A 22,102-nucleotide genomic window follows, 5' to 3' on the forward strand; every position below is an offset into this window, starting at 1 on the left:
GTAGTAGGGCAGCTCCCCACAGAGCAGGAGCAGAAAGAGGTTATGAAGCTTGATGAGAAAGGTTGGACATAGTTTTGCATTATATAAAAATTTTCTGTAAAAACCTAAGTTGAACCCCTCTCTTCAGGTTCCATAACCCTCTTACTCTCCACTGCTGGTCCTCAGGGGGCAGATGCCCGGATATTACCCCCCTTGGTCACGCCCTCCGGCCATCCTGCACTTTCCACGCCACTCGTCCTGCACCTTCCGTGTCGATCAGCCTCCCACTGATTCCTGAACCTTCCACACTCTTATCCTTTCATCCTGGCTGGGGTTTGAACCAGCAACCTCACAACCCAGAGGCGACACTCATCCACATGAGCTACAGGATCTCATACAGGAAACCTCTTTTATAGACCTTTTCACCTTCATTTATGTAACCATGACCTAAACATCACACGTTCAGGTCATAAAACTCAGACACAGTAACTCCCCATTCTACATTTCACCATCCAACACACTGCACCCAAGCTGGGTTTGAACCAGCAGCCTCTCACTCCAGAAACCAGAACTACACCGCAACACCACCAAACCCCACAGCAAACACCCCGCTGTCGTAGCGCCTTTGTCTTTTAAAATTATAATCCACAAAAAAATTCACAGGCATCACAGCAAAAAAGACCATAACACATTTATCCCTCGCTTCATCCATATATCCATTGCATATACAGTGAAGAGAGGATGAAGCAGTCCTGCTTCGTAGCTCAGCGTCTCTCCAGAGAACGTCAGGAACACAGGATCTCCATGCTGGAGAAGGCAGAAGTCTTGATCCCGGAGGATATGTTCACATTTTAGACATCATACAGAAATGTATTATTAAGTTAACTCCAGTTAGTGCTCCAACGTCCTGATTGACGTTTATTACATGCCTTCTGCTGGACAGTCAGACTCCCCCGACTTATTTTGCACGAGTCTGGCCTAGAAATGTTCTGAAAGGTTGGCGCTCTTCAGCCTTTTTAGCCATTTTATCTGCAGTTCAACCTTCGTCCACAAGAGGGCAGCCATCACACCCGCAGTGTATTAAGCCGCATCATAAACTTAGGGGAATCTTTGCTTTTACTTGTAAGGAGTAAAACAAAAGCAAATATGATACAAAACAACACATATGTTATACATTTTGCCCCAATAACGCACTGTTGTAGCTTTATGTAGTCTTATAATAGACATTTTACCTGCACTAAACATCTCCCAGATCTCAGCGTTGGAGTGTGATAGGAACACAAAACCCGCACTGCTGTCTAAAGCCCGTATACTTTGTTTTGTTTTTACGCGTACGTTAGCGTATACGCGCAGTGATACGCATAGCCTTTCAAAGTAAACGCCATTTGACATGCACGCGTACACAGGCGGTCGACGCATGCGCATTGCGACAGCATGCACTACCCCTCCTGGTCTACAAGAGGCAGTAGAGAGCAGTAAAGCAGGTCTTCTGGTGTGAAGGACGCCAAAGAAGAAGAATCGCAACAACACGAAGAACAACGGAGGAGAAAGACACGCTGCTTCTTTTGTAGATACTAGAGGAACAAGAAATTTGAAAATAAAAATTTTTTAAAAAGCGAGAAACAGAAGGTCTGTGCGAACACTCAACCAGAAAAAAGCTTACGCTCGTTTTCGTCGCGTCCGTTTTTTCTTCGGCTGCGTATTGTGATTCGCTGCGGGGTCACTGCTGCCCCCTTGTGGAACAACTAAATAGTGCAGAAGAATGAAATGCGCGTGTGCGGCCTGTGTGTACAAAGTAAAGTGGAATCTGGCGGCGCGCGTGCTGTAGTGTTCCACAGTTGATGTCTTCTCCAAAGTGGTTCAGTGAATATCAGTGCATGATGTTAGCTAGCTCTTCATTTCATGTTGTGACTAGCTGTAGGCTACAGAGCGAGCTTCTTTTCCCCTCATAGTTTTTCATCAGCGGTCCGAACAGCTGTTCATTTATTCAAGGTTTTCTTTTTAATGTATGGAGAGTTTTCACATCTTCTCTTTTAAACTCACAGAGATCTCTTGGTTGTTATTTTGAAGGTAACAAGTTGAACAGAGCTGAAGTTTAGCTAAAGCTGGGACTGAATTTAGCTCGGGCTCGAGGAGAAAACACAATGATGGACGTTAATGGAGAGAGGGGCAGGGTGGGGATGTTTGGCCGATGTGATTTTAAAACACAAAGACGCTACGAGACCTGTTTGCTCTCGTGGGATTTGGCGGCGATGTGGTAACGTCTCTGGCCCCGTGCTCAGGGGCTGCTGGTTCGAATCCAACTCGGCCCTGTGTTTATGTTTGGTTCAAGTCTGTGCTGTTTACTTTACCCTTTAGGGCAGGGTTACGTATATGAAGGTGAAAAGGTCTATAAAACAGGTTTCTTGTATGAGATCCTGTAGCTCATGTGGATGAGCATCGCCCTCTAGGTTGAGTGCTTGCTGGTTCAAACCCCAGCCAGGATTCAAGGATATGGGTGTAGATGGTTCAGGAATCAGTGGCTGGGTGATGGATGGATGGTGTGACCTGGTTGGGGGTGAGTAGTAGGGCAGCTCCCCACAGAGCAGGAGCAGAAAGAGGTTATGAAGCTTGATGAGAAAGGTTGGACATAGTTTTGCATTATATAAAAATTTTCTGTAAAAACCTAAGTTGAACCCCTCTCTTCAGGTTCCATAACCCTCTTACTCTCCACTGCTGGTCCTCAGGGGGCAGATGCCCAGATATTACCCCCCTTGGTCACGCCCTCCGGCCATCCTGCACTTTCCACGCCACTCGTCCTGCACCTTCCGCATAGATCAGCCTTCCACTGATTCCTGAACCTTCTACGCTCTTATCCTTTCATCCTGGCTGGGGTTTGAACCAGCAACCTCACAACCCAGAGGCAACACTCATCCACATGAGCTACAGGATCTCGTACAGGAAACCTCTTTTATAGACCTTTTCACCTTCATTTATGTAACCATGACCTAAACATCACACGTTCAGGTCATAAAACTCAGACACAGTAACTCCCCATTCTACATTTCACCATCCAACACACTGCACCCAAGCTGGGTTTGAACCAACAGCCTCCCACTCCATAGACCAGAACTACACCGCAACACCACCAAACCCCACAGCAAACACCTCGCTGTCGTAGCGCCTTTGTCTTTTAAAATTATAATCCACAAAAAAATTCACAGGCATCACAGCAAAAAAGACCACAACACATTTATCCCTCGCTTCATCCATATATCCATTGCATATACAGTGAAGAGAGGATGAAGCAGTCCTGCTTCGTAGCTCAGCGTCTCTCCAGAGAACGTCAGGAACACAGGATCTTTATCTTTTAAACAAATAACAAATAGACCACAACTTATTTATCTCTCACTTCCTCCATATATCCAGTGAAGATACAGTGGTGCTTGAAAGCTTGTGAACGAAATCTATATTTCTGCATAAATACGACCTAAAACATCATCAAATTTTTACACACGTCCTAAAAGCAGACATAGAGAGCTTTTACTCTTTTTCTGAAGTCCTCAGAAATCTCCTTTGTTGGTACCATGATACACTTCCACAAACGTGTTGTGAAGATCAGACTGATAGATCCCTGTCCTTTAAATAAAACAGGACGTCACTCACTCACACCTGATCATCATCCCACTGACTGAAAACACCCGACTCTAATCTCACCTTCACATTAACTGCTAGGGGCGCTCGGGCCGGACCACAAGGCCTGGTAGGAGGTTACGGGGTCATGGAGAAAATGTCTTTTCAAGTGGAATATGTATTTCTTGGTTTTTATTTATTCATATGTGTGATTGAATCCATTCCTACATACATAAACATTTCTGGTGAAAATGTGATATACATATATAGTTTACTTTTTCAAATAAAAAATTTTAATTAAAAAAATCAGGTTTGTTTTGAAAAATTTGCAATCTGTTGCATAATATTTTGTAAAATACGGACTTACAGAATATTTTTGGTTAGGAATCATGTGATGATTTTAAAACCTGAGGCTGTGATTTATAATAAAAAGATAAAAAGATTGAAATCAACGCCTTTGGTATTGTGCATGCAACTTCCTGTCCTCTTTTCCTGGAGTCCTCATTTTACAGTTTTTATCTCAGTCTGTTTTCGCTTGGATGCTCGGGAAGCTCAGTGTTTTCTTGCTAGCCAGATGGAAGGCGATTCCCTTCTCGTAGTAAGCAGCCTCGTTAATGAAGAGAGGATGAAGCGGTTCTTCTTCTTCGTAGCTCAGCGTCTCTCCAGAGAACGTCAGGAACACAGGATCTCCACGCTGGAGAAGGCAGAAGTCTTGATCCTGGAGGATATGTTCACATTTTAGACATCATGCAGAAATGTATTAAAAACTCCAGTTAGTGCTCCAACGTCCTGACTGCACACCTAGTACCTAGTACACACCAGATTATTCTTCAGCAGCTTCGGCCAAAAGCACTGCTCATACCCTCACTGTATTTTGGCCACACCGTAATCGGTACAAGTGGGACTCTTTGCATTAACAAAAAATTCGATATTAAAGATGACAGATATTATACATTTTTCCCCAATAACACACAGCAGTAGCTTTATTTAGTCTTATAATGACATTTGAAAATGATCCCTCGAGCAACATATTCAGACAATGGAAACGTATATGAATGGGTCACTGAAATAGTCCATTAAGAGTACTCGCAATATTTCTGTCTGATCTGCTGGTGCTGTTATAGTGTAGTCACTGATTCATAAACAAATCTGATATTATGTCATTTTTAATACCTGTAGTTGTGGATCTGTTTCTTCAAAGTGACAACCTTTTGAATATATTTTAATATCAGATGGGTTTATGAATAAATGTCATTTCTGATACCTGTAGTTGTGGATGGATGGCAGCCGTGGGTTTGCCAGTCTTAGGGTCTCTGGGGTAATCCATACTCTTCTGAATTAAGTAGACCTCTACCTCTCCTCCTTCAATTATTTTCCCTAAAAGAAGATAAAAGATTGTCTGATTAGTTTTGTACATACAGATGAGGTCCACTTTTCCCAAAACCCCATAATATCATAGCGGAAATCACCGCCGATACGTTACGTCATAAAGGAAACTTTTAAATAAATAAATAAATAAATAAAGGATACCTCATAACCAAAACCCTTGAAACATTACATTACATAAGTTGGAGCCTGTAAGGAATGTAAATACAACATACAAAATCATGGTTTTTGATCTTGTGCAAAAAAAAACCATCACAGTGAAGTTGCCAGTACAGCGTAATGACAAACTGATGTAATGGCTCCCAAGTGACGCAACAGAAATGCTCATTCGATACCGATACCACAGCCGTCCATGTCCAGGAGCCAAGGGAGCAAAATCGCCCATGCTGTTTGGGTGGGAGGGGCGTACTCTCTCTCTCTCCTGTCAATCTCTCTCACTAGCCAAGTCTGGGCATCTGTGAGCTCTTATATGTGGAACAGGACAGATAGTGCTTTCCTCCGAGTGTGGTGCGCTGCATGAGCAGCAGTTTAAAAAAGATCCAGAAGTCCTCTGGGAGGAAGCACGTGTTAGCCTCCAGTTGGTAGCTTTCATGTGATAGTAGAGAGCTGGCTGGTGGCGGGGAACTGGCTAATTGGGGAGAAAATGGGGAAAAAAATATTAAAAAAAAAAAAAAAAGATTATAATGTCATCTCAGATCCGACATACCGGAGTTGAAGGTTTCAGTCCAGTCCAGAACGGCGTCCACGCCCTGTTTCATGATGTTGAAGATGTCTGCTCTGACAACACCTTGTGGCTGTGGCCCGACTTCTAAAGCTGAGGAATCACAACCCCAAAACAGAGTCAAACCTACTGCATAACAACGACAGAACCGGCTACTTTACAGAACTGTACAAATATGGATCCGCTCCATGGAACACACACTTACAGACGCCACACTTGGCAACTGACTCCAAGGAAAACGCTTCAACAGGAGGAACATTAATCAACACCAATCTCACAGGCACGTTGGTGATTTTGTCCTGTCACACACACGAACACGCACACACGCATACACACACACGCACACACACGCACACACGCATACACACGCACACGCATACACACGCACACGATAATGCAACATCTGAATGCAAAAGAACCAGCAGAATAACTCTGATATACTGGCAGTGAAAAAGCATCATTCGATACCTGCAAGTGTTTAAAGATTTGAAAGCAGACCGAGTTGCTCCACTCGTAGGAGATGATGCTGAGACCCATGTTAGCCGTGGTGTTATGGAGGTCAATGATAATATCTACAGCATCTTCTGAACCTTTGGGACCCAAAAGAGAGTTTAACTCCTGAGCTCTCTGTACCTCATACGGAGTATCCTCAGAGATGGGAGAGCTGAGAGAGAGAGATAGACATCGTCACTGCATTATAGATCTTCCCTCTAATTACTCTATAGCTGCTCAAATCCTCTCATGTCTGTTGCTAATTAGTTAAAAGAACTTCAGTGTTGTTGTCAGAATGCTGTGATGCCATCCTGACCTGAGGATGGGACTGGTAAAGCAGCGGTTGAGGTCCTTGTCTATGTATCTACTGCAGGCTTTTATAGCACGTGGGTTGGACAGCACTGTGGTGAGAGGGACGGACCACGCGGCATCACCTTTCTCTTTCTGCTGTCTCTCCAGCTCCGGCACCAGGTAAATCCCGGTCATCTCGTTTCCATGTGTGCCACCGCAAATCGCCACACGCCGTAGTGCTGGCAAACGGATCATCTCCATCTAACAGGAAAAAAGGATATCACAAGCATAATGCACCAATAACACACCAAATAACACACAGAAATGCACCAATAATGTCCCAATTAACATACTACATACAATACTAAATGTCAACAATAACTTACTAAATAAGGCAGCAGAATTTACAATGTTATAACTTTACTTCTGGCCAGGATACATGCAAACGAGAAACACATTCCAGTGGAGGAACGCCTGTAGTTCTCACAACCAACACCGAGTAGCCAGGTTTAAAACTGCTGTAGCATTCCAGTTAGACAAACATCTAGCATCTCTAACAGCAGACCTGTGTCCCGTCTGCTCCAATCAGTTTCCCTGAGTGGGGAACTCACGAAACTCCAGATCTGACCAAGCAAAACTGTGATGTATTGTTAATGTCAGGTTATCATTAACATTTCATTTAAACTATGAGTAACTACAAGTTCCAATTTAGTCTGAGTCAGTGACTGAGGACTCGGTCAATTATTATTAAAAAGTGCCGTTATGTTCATCAATTCATTCCCTCAATCATTTCTTTACCCGTGTTTCTACAAGCTCACTTCACCCGCAGCAGTTTCTGTTATTAACAAGAAATGGATTAGAATAGTGAAAAGAAGCATCGACAAGGTCAGCTGTGATTACAGTATAAACACCGTGATCAGAGTCAGACTGAGAGTCAGACTGAGAGTCAGACTGCAGTGTAGGTCATCACCCCGAGTCCAAGTTCTGCTGGACAGAAAACTTCTCAAATAAGGAAGTACATTAAAGTGAATGGAAAGAGTCATACCTTTCTTTGTTTAGTAAGAGCTTCCTGGTGCACATCTGCTTCGTCTCAAACATGCAACACGACAACCTTTGAACTTAACATGAACACGACACGTGGTTAAAGTGTATCAGCAAAGACACACACCTACCCAGGACTGCAGACAGTTTGCTAAAGCTAGCTAACTAGCACACACACACACACACACACACATGTCTATTCTACTCCACACATGCATGTTGCAACCTGTCACATCCACTAAATGTATCATATATGTACTCCTTCAGTCTGTACACACACACACACACACACACACACACACACACACACACACACACAAACAAACACACACCTCAAACAAAACAAAACCAAAAATGACATAAACTGTTGAGTTAGCAACTCAGAGTCTCACTTTCTCCCCTGTTTCCTTCTCCAGCATTCTCCTTCCTGTTCTTCTTCTTCTTCTTCTACACCAGGATTCAGATTTCACTCTATGACAGAAGCCGCCACTCAAGGCTGACTCGAGAACAGTTTCCCTTCCTCAAAGCATGCGTATGAAGAAATCGCCACTCAGCACAAAATACAATATCATGCTGAGTCATTTCCACTCCCTCCAGAGAAGAACGGGGGAGAAGAAGGGGAGAAGAAGAAGAGAGAGAGGGAGAGAGAGAGAGGGAGAGAGAGAGAGAGAGAGAGAGAGAGAGAGAGAGAGAGAGGGGAGAGAGAGGGAGAGAGAGAGCAAGAGAGAGAGGGAGAGAGAGAGCGAGAGAGAGAGAGAGAGAGGGAGAGAGAGAGGGAGAGAGAGAGCGCAAGAGAGGGAGAGAGAGAGAGAGAGCGAGCGAGAGAGAGAGAGAGAGAGAGAGAGAGAGAGAGGGAGGAGGAAAAGCACAGTTTATGACCATGTCTATCTGTTAGTCCACGTCTATTCCTGCAAAGCCTGGAAACTCTGGAAGTGTGAATATTATCAGTTAAGCGTTTCAGCTGCAGATTTTGACAGATAACCATGTGATTCCCCAAGCAGCGTATAGACCCGAGACACAACCTGCGCAGTCATTAATACACATACCAGTACACTTTTAATCATATAACCATTAGAGGAGTGTTATATCTCACTACCTGTTACACAATCCCAACATAATGCCTCACCTGTCCACCAGAGGGCAGAATCACCAGAACTTTAGGTTGCCATATTGATCTACAGTGGCGCTTGAAAGTTTGTGAACCCTTTAGAATTTTCTATATTTCTGTATAAATATGAGCTGAAACATCATCAGATTTTCACACGAGTCCTAAAAGTAGATAAAGAAAAACAGTTAAACACATGAGAGAAAAAATATTATACCGTCATTTGTTTATTGAGGAAAATGATCCGATATTACACATCAGTCCCCTTGGGCAGCAGTAACCAAGTGTGTATATTATTCAAGTATAATATTTTTGTCTCGTTTGTTTAACTGGGTTCTCTTTATCTACTTTTAGGACTTGTGTGAAAATTTGATAAATTTTCAAGAATCACTGTAGGTGAAGTTCAATAAAACAATAGCGGAGTAATATGAAGGTCTCTTTACCATCTCACCTGTACATTTAACCCCCTCACAAACCACAGAAAACTTTCACACCTGAACCCTGAGAATGCATCACCACACACTCTCTCATAATGGCCCTGGTTTCTCTCTGACGTTCATCCCTTTAGTGCAGAAGTGTTTTTCTCTCTCTCAGGTCTGAAAGCTAAATTGCTGCTTTCAGTCATCATCGTTTCTACTGGCAGCGGCGTTCCCTGGAGAGACTGGCAGCAGATCTCTCTCCTTCTGCCTCTAACAGGTGCAGAAATGTTCGTACAGCTCGTGGGTGGTTCGAGCGGTCACTTCAGACAAACTCGACTTTCGGCAGCCAAGAAACTCTTGTGTGAGTTCATTTCTATTTCAGGAAATCCTTCTGGGATTTACTGGCAGTCAGTCACCTGTGATGTGCTGGAACAGGAAACGCAGGTGGGAATGTCCAATCACGTAAACAGCGAGATCTGATAAACATGCAGCGGGAGGGGAATAAACCTGTACCTGGTTGTGAGGACACATGAAATAAACAGCTTTAATAATTTTGCTAATAGATAATAATAAATCAATATAATAGATAATAATAAATCAATATAATAGATAATAAATCAATATAATAGATAATAAATCAATATAATAGATAATAATAAAGAGATAAGATGAGCACTGAACTAAGGCCGTCTTTATTATGGGTTTAATATTGATTAAAAGAAGATTGTGAGCTTAAGTATAATTATATGATATGAAATCCATAAAAACTGTGTGTGTGTGTGTGTGTGTGTGTGTGTGTGTGTGTGTGTGTGTGTGAGTCATAAAAGGCAGACTGAGTCGTGTATAATCCTGTTTAATTGCAGAGTTAAGAGGAGGAGGAGGGGGAAGAGGAAGAGCCTCCCTGCGTCCTCACACCTGTGCGAGCATCAAGAGAATTCAAAAGAGGCAGAGGATAAAAGGCTCTTAACCCACAGAACCCAGGGGGTGTAACGTGACATTTCTGTGTTCAGACTACACACAACACACACCTGCACACAGTCGCTATGTTCCAGTGTATACACAGCACCTTGCATAAGTATTTACCCCCATGGTTTCAAATTTTGTACTGTTAGCACAGGGGTAAGTCTGTGTGTAAACTAAACCGTTTAACCGAGGGTTAGAGCTCAACTCCAACACAATCCCAACACATCACTGCTTAAATGTACTGTACAAACACGTCTCTGACCGCATCACGCCTCTGACCGCATCACGTGTCTGACCGCATCACGCCTCTGACTTACAGCTGCATCATTACTGAGTGTCATTTACATTACTCACACTCTTTTAGCTTATACACTCTGTTCCACGTTGTAGCTCTGAGTCTGTCACACACACACACACACACACCCACCTCGAACGCGCATGGCTTTAGGGAAAGCGCGCCAGGACGCACCGCACGCGCATCAGTGTCTCGTGTGTGAGTCCGTTAAGCTCGCGAGCGTCTTCTCTACCGGAACCAGAATGTCACTGAGACGGATGTAGATTTCGTAACACGTCCTTTATTTCTATTTTCTCACACGGTTCCGTGTCGCTGCACTTATCCATGGCCTCGAACGTGACGCGCAACTGGACCAATCAGTTCGCGCAGCCGCCGTGGCGCGTGGCTCTGTGGTCGGTGGCGTACGGTTCGGTTCTGACCGTGGCCCTGTTCGGGAACCTGGTGGTCATGTGGATCATCGTGGCGCACCGCAGGATGCGCACCGTCACCAACTACTTCCTGCTGAACTCCGCGTTCTGCGACGCCTCCATGGCCGCGTTCAACACGCTCATTAACTTCATCTACGCGGCGCACGGGGACTGGTACTTCGGCGAGGGGTACTGCAAGTTCCACAACTTTTTCCCGGTCGCCGCGGTGTTCGCCAGCATCTACTCCATGACCGCCATCGCCATGGACCGGTACCGAGCTTCATTTTAATATCATCATCATCCTCGACTCCTCATTCTCCATCAGTGTGCTTCTGAGCAGTAAAGACTATAATAATAAGAACAAGAAGAAAATAGAATTATTATTATTATTATTATTATTATTAGACATGGTGCAGTTTACAGAAAGCTACTAAACAATTAAACCAGTATATAAATACATTGTTATACATGTTCTTTTGACTCCCTTTTATTTCTTTATTTGAACTGTATGAAATGTGCTATATAAATAATGTTTCCTCTTAGTATTATTATTATTATTATTCTCTCTCAAATCTAATCTCCTCCAAAGATAAGCCTTCAGACTGAGTGAGGAGATAATATTATTCTTATGAAGTTTGGGAATTTAATTTCCTACTGCGTTCTCTCTCTCTCTCTCTCTCTCTCTCTCTCTCTCTCTCTCTCACACACACACACACACACACACACACACTCTCTCTCTCTCTCTCTCTCTCTCACACACACACACACACACACACACACACACACACACACACACACACACACACACTCTCTCTCTCTCTCTCTCTCTCTCTCTCTCACACACACACACACACTCTCTCTCTCTCTCTCTCTCTCTCTCTGTTTGTCGCGTTCTCCCATAACCCTACACTGTAAAGGATAAAATGAATTTATGTTTTTTTCCATCTCGGTTTTTCCCAGTCTCACCTGTCAGAACCGAGACAGTAGAACCTTGTTAGAGTGCTGGTTCTCCGACGGTGTGATTGATTGTGATGTTTATGTGACAGGTACATGGCCATCATCCATCCTCTGAAGCCCAGATTATCAGCCACAGCCACTAAAGTGGTCATTGTGTGTATCTGGGTTCTCGCTGTGGTTCTGGCTTTCCCTCTCTGCTTCTACTCCACCATCAGGAGTCTACCTCGAAGAACCATCTGCTACGTCGCTTGGCCAAGACCAGCTGAAGATTCATTAATGTATGAGAGAAACAATTCATTCATTCATTCGTGAGAGGGAACCCAGTTCCTTCACTGCTGTGCTAATGATGGGTGTGGTATCAAATATACACTCCTCCTCACAGGTTCCTGGGGGTTTTTTTGCTTCCCAAATATTTCTGTAATGGGGAAAGCTTCTGCATTGGGTTCTACATAGAACCTTTAATACTTTCTCCAGAGAAGTAACTAAAGGACTCTTAAGGGTCTAGATTTAACATTTTGTTGTAAGAGTGTAGAAGTTATATTCAGCATAAAAGTAGGGTGGCTGGAAATAAAGGGTTCCTCAAGAAGAATAGCTTTTTGAAGAATAGCTTTCCCCTTTGAGGAAGTACAAGAACCCCTTTAGAGAACTGAAACCATAACCAATTCCTACAACTGTTCTCACATCCAAGGGGAACCTTTTGAGAAATGGAAATCTTTTGTTCTAAGCTTGAAGAGAACATTTAGAGGTTGATAAACTGAAGAACCCTTCAGGATACTAGAGTACTGGAACATTTTTCTCTAATATAATGGCAGATGTTTCATTGCTCATCCATGGAGCATCATGGATTCCCTACTTAGAAAAAAATGTCTGAACTGAAGAACATTCACAGCCTGCTGCATATCGCTCATATATACTGGAGATATAACTTCAATAATGTTTAGATGTGGACCCTCTGATTCATCTAATAACGCTTATGATCCTCCAATGATCTTCTGCCCCTTAATCTGTACCCTGCTTTCTCAACTACACTCCTAGAAAAAAAAGGTTCCTCATGGGTTTTATGGATTATTAATGTATGCAGTTGCTATTATTATAGAACCTTTAAGGGTTCCTCCATTTTATTTCTAAGACTGTCGTGATACTTACCACATGTCTGTGATGGTCCAGGTACCACGCCATAGTGTCTGTGCTGGTCTACATGCTGCCCCTAGTGGTGATGGGAATTGCTTACACCATAATCGGAGTGACACTGTGGGGAAGCGAAATTCCAGGAGACTCGTCAGACAACTATCACGGCCAGCTTCGCGCCAAGAGGAAGGTATGGAGAGAGACCTGGTTCCCTGAGTGGAACTTAAATAACAAACATGATCACAAAGCAGCTTTAACTGGGTTTTCTGGACGTGTCGGGATGCAATACGATCTATTTATATGCATCATAAAGGCAAGAGCCTATTTAAACATGAAATAAATGAACAAGAGCTATGAATTAGAAGATGGCGAGTGCTGAAATAAATCTAATAGAATCACCAGTATTTCACTGCATGATTACTGCTACTGGTAATTATCACAATTCGTTTAAATTCATTTGTTTAATTGAACAAAATGGTTTGCACTCATTATTCAGCAGCACATAGAATAGCACTTGATCCAGCACATCGTGTTATTTTACATTTCTTTCTCTCTTTTAAACACTATATGGCCAATTTCCATAATGTGTTTTTAATTCACTTGAATTTGTAAAATGAAGTGAATCCATTAATGAGATCAGAATAAATGAATAACATCTAAATATAAACACACTCTTCATCCTGTTCCATCAGAATTCATTCCCTCTGTGCGGTGGGAATCTTGCTTAAACATTATTACAGTCTAGACCCACAGATTAAGGTCATATGTGTGAGTACAGGCCAGCTGTGAGCTTTAAAACCCACACCCACACCCCCCCACACACACACACACCGACCGTGCACTATTCCAGAATGCGAGAGATCATTTAGCATCTCATGTTGTATCCTTTTCTAATCCAGGGCTAGTGGTTGAGGTGTGGAGATTATGGAGATTAAACGATGCGTTATAGGACTCACCTTTTAACCTTTTACTCACAGTCTGCTGAAACATGCTGATTAGTTCACAGTGGTAGAGTAATTAACAGGATGTTTTAGAAAATCAAACCCACACGAACATTTGGGATATAACTAGAAACTCAGAAGTCCCACAGAGTTCAGCGTTAGGTCCAGTGTTGTTCTTTCCTTATATCCAGTGATTCATAAACATGAGGTTTTATTTCACTTCTCCGCTGAAGACACAACAGCAAGACGACGCAAAAGGAACGACGGTGTTCTGATCGATCAGTCCCTCCAGGATTACGCAATCGCAGAATCAATTAAGCGCTGCGATATTCAGAGGAGCCGCAATTTTTCAAAATCACGCAGATCTGGGCCGAGACGCGTCACGTGACATTCAGCCGAATCCCTCTTCGATTCACGTGCGTCGTGAAGCTAAAAGCTCTCATTCACCAACAAACATCACCGTGAAAGAGCGAGCAGAACGATTTCACGTGATTGCAGTTTTGCAAATTCGAGAAGTTTTCCGCAAAAAAAGCAGAAAAAATCCACAACGATCACAAAAGAATCCGTCCGGGACTGAGGAACGTTTCCGTTCCGCTTACAGTTTACGTTAAGTTTGTGATTTTAGCTCTCAGGGACAATATTGCTCTTTTAATGCACTGCATTTTTATCCTTCAGTTCTATACGCAGAATGTGTATTATTGTGTGTTTAACTCACTGATAACTGATCAAACAGAAACTCTAATATTTTATGAAAAACTGATGACCTGAATGTAAGGGCTTGTCTGTGCTGTCCACAAACTTCTGATCATTATAAATGCGTAATTGGAAAGACGCTCCATCCAAAAAAAAAGAGGTGATCCATCAGGTTTAATAATAAAGCTCCATGAGATCAGTCCAAGTCGAGACAAGGCAACGAGCCAGCTCATAGTTCTGTCCGATTTCATTTTATTCCAGCAGCCAACACACCTGAGCCAGGTACCCAAGGGCTGATTACTGGCTCAGGTGTGTGTGTGTGTGTGTGTGTGTTACAGTCCCTCATTCTCGAGACATCACTCGTTCCTGTCGTGTGTGTTTCCTCCTGGCAGGACGTGTCTGCTTCTCCTCCTAGCTACTCTTAGATCATCACTAAAGGACAGCCGCCTCTTCATCACCCTCCCCATCAAACGCCCCTCCCCCTCCCCCACAAGCCCCCCACACACACACACACACCCCGCCGTTACCGCTGCGTCATCGCTAACCTTTTACTGCTTTGTGTTTTGTGACTCGGTTGTCTCTCCATCCTCATTAAACTACACCGCGTGCTCTTTAGTACTCGAGTACCTTTGGAAAGTGTTGTATGGAACAGGGTTACTGTTTGATTATGGACAGGTGCTTTGTCTGGTTGTGACGGACCGCTCTCGGGGGTGTGTGTTTGGGTTTTAATGGAGGGCCGTGGACTCGGTGGAGGATTGGGGCGTTGTTTGAGTGACAGAGGCGTGATTTCAGTTCAGATCTTTAAACTGATGTGTGTAGCGTGATGTGCAGTGATGCTGTATGAATTTAAAATCTTTCCTTTCTCAGTCTTTGTTTTTTTTGTCAGATTGTTGTCATCTCTCATGTGATCAGTGTGTGTACCTTCTCTCTCATGTGATCATTCCTAATGAAATCCAGCCACAATTCAGATGAATCTTTCAGAGGCTTTTTCTGGCTGTTCTCAAGGGTGTTTTTGGTCTTTAGCGTGGATTCAGAGGGAACAGAAGTAGATCATGACGCATCAATGAACAAAAAATGAAAAAGATTCCATTTAAAGAGGATAGAGAGGTCATTGCAAGGTTGTTTTTTTAAATTAAAGTAAATCAGAGTTAAAATGAGAAGGAAAATTCAATCTGATTCTATTCAGTATTTTAGTTTGCTTATTTATTTATTAAATATTCGAAGGTAAAAATGAAATGATTTGAACTAAATTTAAAACGTAATCCAGGTTCGATTATCAGGGAAGAAGAACAGCATGCGGCCAAAAGAAAACAGGCTAAACTTGGCACTTTTAAAGTAGTTTGCATATTATATTAAAATACATTTTCTGGACTACATGACGGTCAGTCAGTGTGTGTGTGTGTGTGTGTGAACAATTCAGTTTTATTACTTTAGGTCATGTTTTAACTTACATATTTTAAAAAACAACCCTCAGATTTAAGTTTAAATGTATTATACCCCGTGCTGTTGTTTAAGTTGATAACAGCGGTGTATGAACTCAAACCCATTCTCTGTCCTCAGGTGGTGAAGATGATGATTGTTGTAGTGGTGACCTTTGCCCTTTGCTGGTTGCCCTATCACGTATACTTTATTGTCACTGGACTGAACAAACAGTTAAACAAGAGGAAGTCCATTCAGCAGGTTTACCTCTCAGTGCTGTGGCTGGCCATGAGCTCCACCATGTACAACCCCATCATCTACTGCTGCCTCAACAACAGGTCTCACACACTCACCAAACACTCACTCACACACACTCACCAAACACTCACTCACACACACCCTCTTTCTACAGACAGGTAATAAAGTTATAATCATACCTTAAACACAATATTGCCAGGCGGCGAAACTTTCTACTTTATAGGCCCTGCTGTAGCCTCTTTATCCTCCACCTCTTTCCTTAAAAGGCAACGCATGAAGCATACACAGTTTAAACATGGAGGGAAGGTCTAGTTGGAGAAAGGGGGCGGGGCTTGTCCAACATTTCATTGCGCGTGTAATTCACCTTACAGGCAGCAGAGGGCGCCAAACCTATCATTTCACTGATTTTCTGAGGTGTTTGTAAAATAAAGATGACCCTCACAAGAGCACACACAGGAATACACTCCGGGGGGTTAAATCTAGAACCATCAAATGGGTTCTTATGTAAAACTCTACAGCAATGTATAGGGTTTTTTCTAGAGTATGTTGTTGAAATGTTTAGGAAGAGAACCATTTGAGAACCCTTCTCAGAACACACATTCAGGTCAAGGTTGTTTAATCATAGTGAAAACCACAATCCCCATCACAAATCTAATAACAACAACCAGAAACAATGATATGTGCTTTGGTTCTGAGCTTCTCATCTCTGGGTGATGAGAACTCACCTGAAGTTCCTTCTTTTAATCGATACACCAACTTTTATTTTGTATTTTTTGACATTTAAACCCCCTTGCAGTGTACAGATTATCCCCTGTGGTCCTGCAGGTTCAGAGCGGGCTTCAAAAGGGCTTTCCGGTGGTGTCCTTTCATCCGTGTATCGACTTATGATGAGTTGGAACTGCGTACAGCGCGACTCCACCCACGTAATCACAGCAGCATGTGCACGCTGTCCCGCGTCGACACCAGCGTCCTCGGCGACGACCCTCACCATGCCAACCGCAAGAGCACCAAGTCTGTGAACCACAGTGAGATCAACGCCTCCAAAGCTAGTCCTCCTCCCACCAAATACGGCCTGTACACCGACACAAGCTCCGCCTCCAAGCAATTCGACTAATGGCCATGAAAAATACGAAACCATTTCTGTGTGTGATTTCATCTTGCTGAAAGCACGGAACCTCCTGGCAGAGGCAACCAGGTCAGAATACAAGACGTCATCATGGTGAAATAAAAATGTTACAAAAATGTGATTGTAGTTCTTAAGTCTGTTGCTCTAAAAATTGCTCATATTTAATATAAATATAAATAATCTGGTGCAGTATCTCAAGAGAAAACATCACCACATGCTTTGTGGTATGCCACACGCCACACAGCTGTTTAAAACATGACGTGTCGTGAGAATCTCGATGTCTTGTCTGAAGTAATGACTGTATTGAACACATTAACTGCATGCTGTGATGCTGTGAGGTATTTTAGGATGAAGTGTGTACAGATGGTGTACTGTATTTCTGCTGGTTTTAAACGTTTCTATATCCAGAAGCCATGAATACAGATTTCTCATACAGTATTTATCATATATGATCACACATTCGTGAGGCTTGATGATTTCCAGCCATTTAGTGCCATGATCATAAAAACAAGCTTGTAAAACTGTGACTGATATTTAAACGTTTATTTTGTGATGAATAAAAGTGACTCACAGTGACATCATGCGTTAAGATTTCTTGTCCAATCACTGACGTCCTAACGATCAGAGCTGATTGATTGGAAACTAATCAGCACCTTCTGACCATTAAGAATAACAGAATAGCGTTGAGGTCATTAATACACGGTTCTGTTATTAACACTAAGGAAAAGGCAGTTTCTCACCGTAAACACTGACACCAATATCCGATCTTTAATCCGATCTCATTAATGGAGCGAAACACAGACTGGTTCAAACTGCAGCTCTGACAATCCTACATCTCCATCTGAAAACAAGAACAAGTTAATCTTTTACTAGCTTTGTGCCTGCATGTGACTCCTCATGGGATTGCTTCAGCGTGTATGTCGTTTCTGAGAGATCTTATTCTCACTAATCTGATTCACTGGACTGAATGAAATTGGTGTTTTTCTGATGCCATGATTTCAGGTAAGAGCCCACTAAGAGCTGCTTTTTTCTCCTCATCATGGCGTGTTAGTGCCACAGAACATACAGATATTTCATTTATTAATAATGATACTGAACAGAAATGTGACGATATCTCAAATATTTAGCTATTATTTAATGTTGATCACTTTAATTCCCTTCAGTGGATTATTGAAAACTTGATAGTAATAAAAGTTAAAATTCCAAATCAGCCTTTCAATCCAGTGTGTGAACCAGCAACAACAAAATCTATATCAAAATGATTTACTTGGCATTAATTAGACATTAATTAGACAGCAAAATAGTGCTAAAAATATGTAAATGTAATGTAATGTGTAAAGCCGAAGGTGGAAAGGGACAGAAGATTGTAAAATGTATAAAAACCGGTTACTAATGCAGAAAAAAAACCTTACATTTGTTGATTGATCAAAGTACAGCTCAATTATATTTAATTTTAAATGTAGCCAATCAATAAATGACATTATTTCAAACATAAAAGGCCGTTTCTTATTAACATCTGTAGAACTGAGATGGGCTTGGTTGTTTCTTCTTCCATCTCTCAGTCACCAAACCTCTTCTGGTGAGTGTGATTTTTATTTCTTACTTAAGGTCACATCAGGAATTGTTTTTTATACAACTGCCCAAATTCTCCTTCAGGATCATTTTCAGTGGAGGTTCAGTCTCCAGCCTCAGGGTTCCTTGGTTCCGCTGTGTCTCTACACTGTGCTCTTGTAAACAACATGGATGCTCGAAACCTGGAAGTGCGCTGGTACCGTCCCAAAATGCAAAACACCCCGATCCTGTCCTACAAGAACACACAGATCCAGAAGAGTCCTGTAGATGTTCAGTACCAGGGCAGAGTGTTCCTGTTAGGAGAACTGGAGAAAGGAGATGTCTCTCTGAAGCTGGAGAACCTGACGCTAGCAGATAGAGGAGAATACGTGTGCCATGTGAGCAGTGATAACTGGTACGACAAGGCCACGGTGTCCCTCACAGTGAGAGGTAACGCTTAGTGCATCATTTAATTTAACAAATGAAACGCTCGTGATGGATCTAACTGTGGTATCTCTCTCTCTCTCTGTCTCTCTCTCTCTCTGTCTCTCTCTCTCTCTGTCTGTCTCTCTCTCTGTCTCTCTCTCTCTCTCTCTCTCTGTCTCTCTCTCTCTCTCTCTCTCTCTCTCTATATATATATATATATATATATATATATCTCTGTCTCTCTCTCTCTCTCTCTGTCTCTCTCTCTCTCTGTCTCTCTCTCTATATATATCTCTCTCTCTGTCTCTCTCTCTCTATCTCTGTCTTGCTCTCTCTCTCTCTCTCTCTCTCTCTCTCTCTCAGTGGTGGGATCCACTCCTGTTCTCTCTTTAACTGGAGCAGGAGGAGGACAGATAAACGTTAGCTGTCAGTCACATGGGTGGCTTCCTGAGCCGTCAGTCACCTGGACAGATAAAGAGGGGAGAGATCTGAAACATCTGAGCGAAGACAAGTTCACCAACAGTAAGATCTACTCATGTACAGGTACAGTAAAGAACCTCATAAAAAAAGAAAAGAACCCCAAATGATCTCACCTTTTTTCTCAGGTTCTGAAGGGGTTGTAGATGTGTCCTCGTGGCTGATTGTGTCTCCCTCGGAGTCTGAGTGGATGTCCTGCTCTGTGGGTTTGTCTGATCAGGAGAGAAAAGAAGGCAGAATAAAGCCACACGCCCCTGCAGGTGATTCACACTGAAGATGAAGATGCATGTAGAGAGACAGTATGTTGGTAATTTGAGATGTATTATCTTTTTTTAGAGTCATGGAAAGTTTCCTTCTTTGTGACGCTCATCCTTTTGCTCGTGAGCATCACCGGATCTGCAGCGTGTTTGGTGCGATATGGAAAAGGTAAGAAAAGGTAGACGCTGAATACGGGCCACCTAAAGATGAAAAGAAGCAGAAGATAAACCTGTCCAGTGCCAAGAACAAAAGGCTGAAGTTGTAAATGTGATATTTTAGAAAAGTTGGACATCTGCCTGGTGAAATCTTCTCTGGGTCTCATACAGAATGGGTTTCTCTGTTTTAGTTCGGATCAGGAGGATAAGAGCTACAGGAAACAAGCTGCTCACATGTGGAACATCAGGAACTGCAGCGGAAAGGAAACCTCTGGATGAGAACTGTGTGGAGAATGGGGATCAGACAGAAGCTCCAGCTGCAGATCATCACACTGTGGATGGAGGTTGGTCACATCTTCATATCTTTACACTTCAGACACACACCTGATTAACAGGTGTGTATTAGAAGATATGGAAGTGTGTATTTAACACATCTTCTTTCTGTTTGAGCAGATACCAGGCTGAACGTAACACCAGCTCCAGGTAAATGTGCTGTGCAGCAGATTAATGTCTCTGTAGCACAGAAATATCAGTCTAATACACTTAAAGGTTCTTCAGTGGTTCTTCCGGGGGAACCCTTAAAGGTTCTTTTAGAAAATTTATAACCCTTAAGGAACCTTAAGAGGGGTGTGTGTGTGTGTGTGTGTGTGTGTGTGTGTGTGTGTGTGTGTGTGTGTCTGTTTTCCTTAACTGCTACTGTAAAGACTGGTTTGTTTTTAGAGATGCTAAAAATTGAATGGGAACGATCCTAAAGTGTCATCAGTCAGGATCAGAAACACATTATCTCTCAATACAACGCATATTCGTATTTATTCGATTTTACTGAGTTTGTAAAATTATTGATTAACTGTGATTTATGATTTTTCTAACAGATTTGGTCCAAGTGAAAAAATTCAAAGGTAAGAAATAAATTCAGTTTAACATTACTGACTTCCTGTGAGGTGTAAAGTAATAATAATAATAATAATAATAATAATAATAATAATAATAATAATGTTATTTCTGCAGTGAACATCACCATCGACGGAGAGGAAACTCCAGAGTTCCTGACACACGAGGAAAAGGAGGTGAAGTGCTCTACTCCAGTGAATACATGGGACAGAAATCCTGATGATGATAAAATCTTCACTCTGTGTAAAGAGAAGTTTCACTGTGGTAAACGTTATTGGGAGGTGAAAGTGAGAGAGTCACATAAAGAAGAGAAACTCTCCTGGTTCGTTGGTGTAGCGAGTGATGCAGCTGAGAGAAAGTACAGCGTCCCGTTTACACCACACAATGAACTCTGGGTTCTCTGCTATGAAAGAGAAACAGGGTTTTATATCGGAGACGACACAGAACGCATTTCAGTCCCAGACGTTAATAAAGAGCTCGCAGCAGTGGGAGTGTTTTTAGACTGTGATAAACACACACTGTCATTTTATAATATTGATACACAATCACACATCTACACTTTCACTAACGTGGAACCCAAAACACCTCTGCGTCCTCTGATCAGCCCCGGAGTCCGAGACAGTCATCCTGTACGCATTCTTTACTAAAGATAATGTGTAATAATGAGTAATATGGTGATATGTGAATTGATCATATTAGCTGTGATCTAATCTGTATTTACATAAAGTGTGATTACGAAGTGTACATAACACATTCACATCATCTTTCGTACGGCTTTACTGTAGTCAGAAAACACATTTTTATTATGTCTTTACTGATATGACACTAAAGTCTTTAATAACAGATTGTCCTAGATCAGTTTAAGATTCGTACAATAAGAATAAATCCGCTCTGGGTGTTTAAACATGTTTAAATGACTGCGAGCTCACAGAAGAGGATTATGACCGATATTCATACTTCAAACGTAAACACAGCACAAAATGATCAAAACAACGTCTTAATATTCTGTTAAATAAACTCCTCTGAGAGAATTCACCGTCTCAGTGATTTCACACAGTACTCAATCCGTTTATGTGGAGCGTCTGTAAGTCCACGCGAATGAGCTGTTACT

The 22,102-nt window shown here is 42.3% G+C and overlaps 3 protein-coding genes and 1 long non-coding RNA gene across 4 annotated transcripts; 2 read left to right on the forward strand and 2 right to left on the reverse strand.

Annotated features, from left to right (window-relative positions):
• Positions 1-3,768: 3,768 nt before the first annotated feature.
• On the reverse strand, positions 3,769-8,107 carry LOC128603980 (N-acyl-aromatic-L-amino acid amidohydrolase (carboxylate-forming) A). The gene is made up of 8 exons (XM_053618750.1): positions 7,915-8,107; positions 7,527-7,599; positions 6,507-6,742; positions 6,167-6,362; positions 5,904-5,997; positions 5,684-5,791; positions 4,856-4,968; positions 3,769-4,309 (listed from the first exon to the last, which is right to left on the reverse strand). The coding sequence occupies exons 3-8, from the start codon at positions 6,740-6,742 to the stop codon at positions 4,112-4,114; spliced, it is 945 nt and encodes a 314-aa protein (XP_053474725.1). The 5' UTR covers positions 7,527-7,599; positions 7,915-8,107; the 3' UTR covers positions 3,769-4,111.
• A 2,234-nt stretch (positions 8,108-10,341) lies between these two features.
• On the forward strand, positions 10,342-17,292 carry tacr3l (tachykinin receptor 3-like). Its single transcript, XM_053618749.1, has 5 exons — positions 10,342-10,981; positions 11,758-11,946; positions 12,836-12,986; positions 15,991-16,187; positions 16,933-17,292. Exons 1-5 carry the CDS (start codon positions 10,629-10,631, stop codon positions 17,219-17,221), a joined length of 1,179 nt encoding a protein of 392 aa, XP_053474724.1. The 5' UTR covers positions 10,342-10,628; the 3' UTR covers positions 17,222-17,292.
• On the reverse strand, positions 16,959-21,239 carry LOC128603982 (uncharacterized). The gene is made up of 4 exons (XR_008385127.1): positions 21,119-21,239; positions 19,804-19,899; positions 17,805-19,673; positions 16,959-17,120 (listed from the first exon to the last, which is right to left on the reverse strand). It is a non-coding gene; the product is annotated as an uncharacterized LOC128603982 (long non-coding RNA).
• On the forward strand, positions 19,964-21,938 carry LOC128603981 (pyrin-like). The gene is made up of 2 exons (XM_053618751.1): positions 19,964-20,999; positions 21,109-21,938. Exons 1-2 carry the CDS (start codon positions 20,957-20,959, stop codon positions 21,636-21,638), a joined length of 573 nt encoding a protein of 190 aa, XP_053474726.1. The 5' UTR covers positions 19,964-20,956; the 3' UTR covers positions 21,639-21,938.
• Positions 21,939-22,102: the final 164 nt, after the last annotated feature.

This window comes from Ictalurus furcatus, chromosome 29, assembly GCF_023375685.1.
Source record: "Ictalurus furcatus strain D&B chromosome 29, Billie_1.0, whole genome shotgun sequence".
Classification (NCBI taxonomy): domain Eukaryota; kingdom Metazoa; phylum Chordata; class Actinopteri; order Siluriformes; family Ictaluridae; genus Ictalurus; species Ictalurus furcatus.

Bases quoted from the DNA above. Each gene is read 5' to 3' on its own strand.
- LOC128603981 (XM_053618751.1), top strand. From the start codon at position 20,957: ATGATTTTTCTAACAGATTTGGTCCAAGTGAAAAAATTCAAAG. The intron at 21,000-21,108 runs GTAAGAAATAAA...TTATTTCTGCAG, and splicing joins CCAAGTGAAAAAATTCAAAG to TGAACATCACCATCGACGGA.
- tacr3l (XM_053618749.1), top strand. From the start codon at position 10,629: ATGGCCTCGAACGTGACGCGCAACTGGACCAATCAGTTCGCGCAGCCG. The intron at 10,982-11,757 runs GTACCGAGCTTC...TTTATGTGACAG, and splicing joins ACCGCCATCGCCATGGACCG to GTACATGGCCATCATCCATC. The intron at 16,188-16,932 runs GTCTCACACACT...GTGGTCCTGCAG, and splicing joins TACTGCTGCCTCAACAACAG to GTTCAGAGCGGGCTTCAAAA.
- LOC128603980 (XM_053618750.1), bottom strand. From the start codon at position 6,742: ATGGAGATGATCCGTTTGCCAGCACTACGGCGTGTGGCGATTTGCGGT. The intron at 5,998-6,166 runs GTATCGAATGAT...TGTGTGTGACAG, and splicing joins AAATCTTTAAACACTTGCAG to GACAAAATCACCAACGTGCC. The intron at 5,792-5,903 runs GTAAGTGTGTGT...GTGATTCCTCAG, and splicing joins AGTTGCCAAGTGTGGCGTCT to CTTTAGAAGTCGGGCCACAG.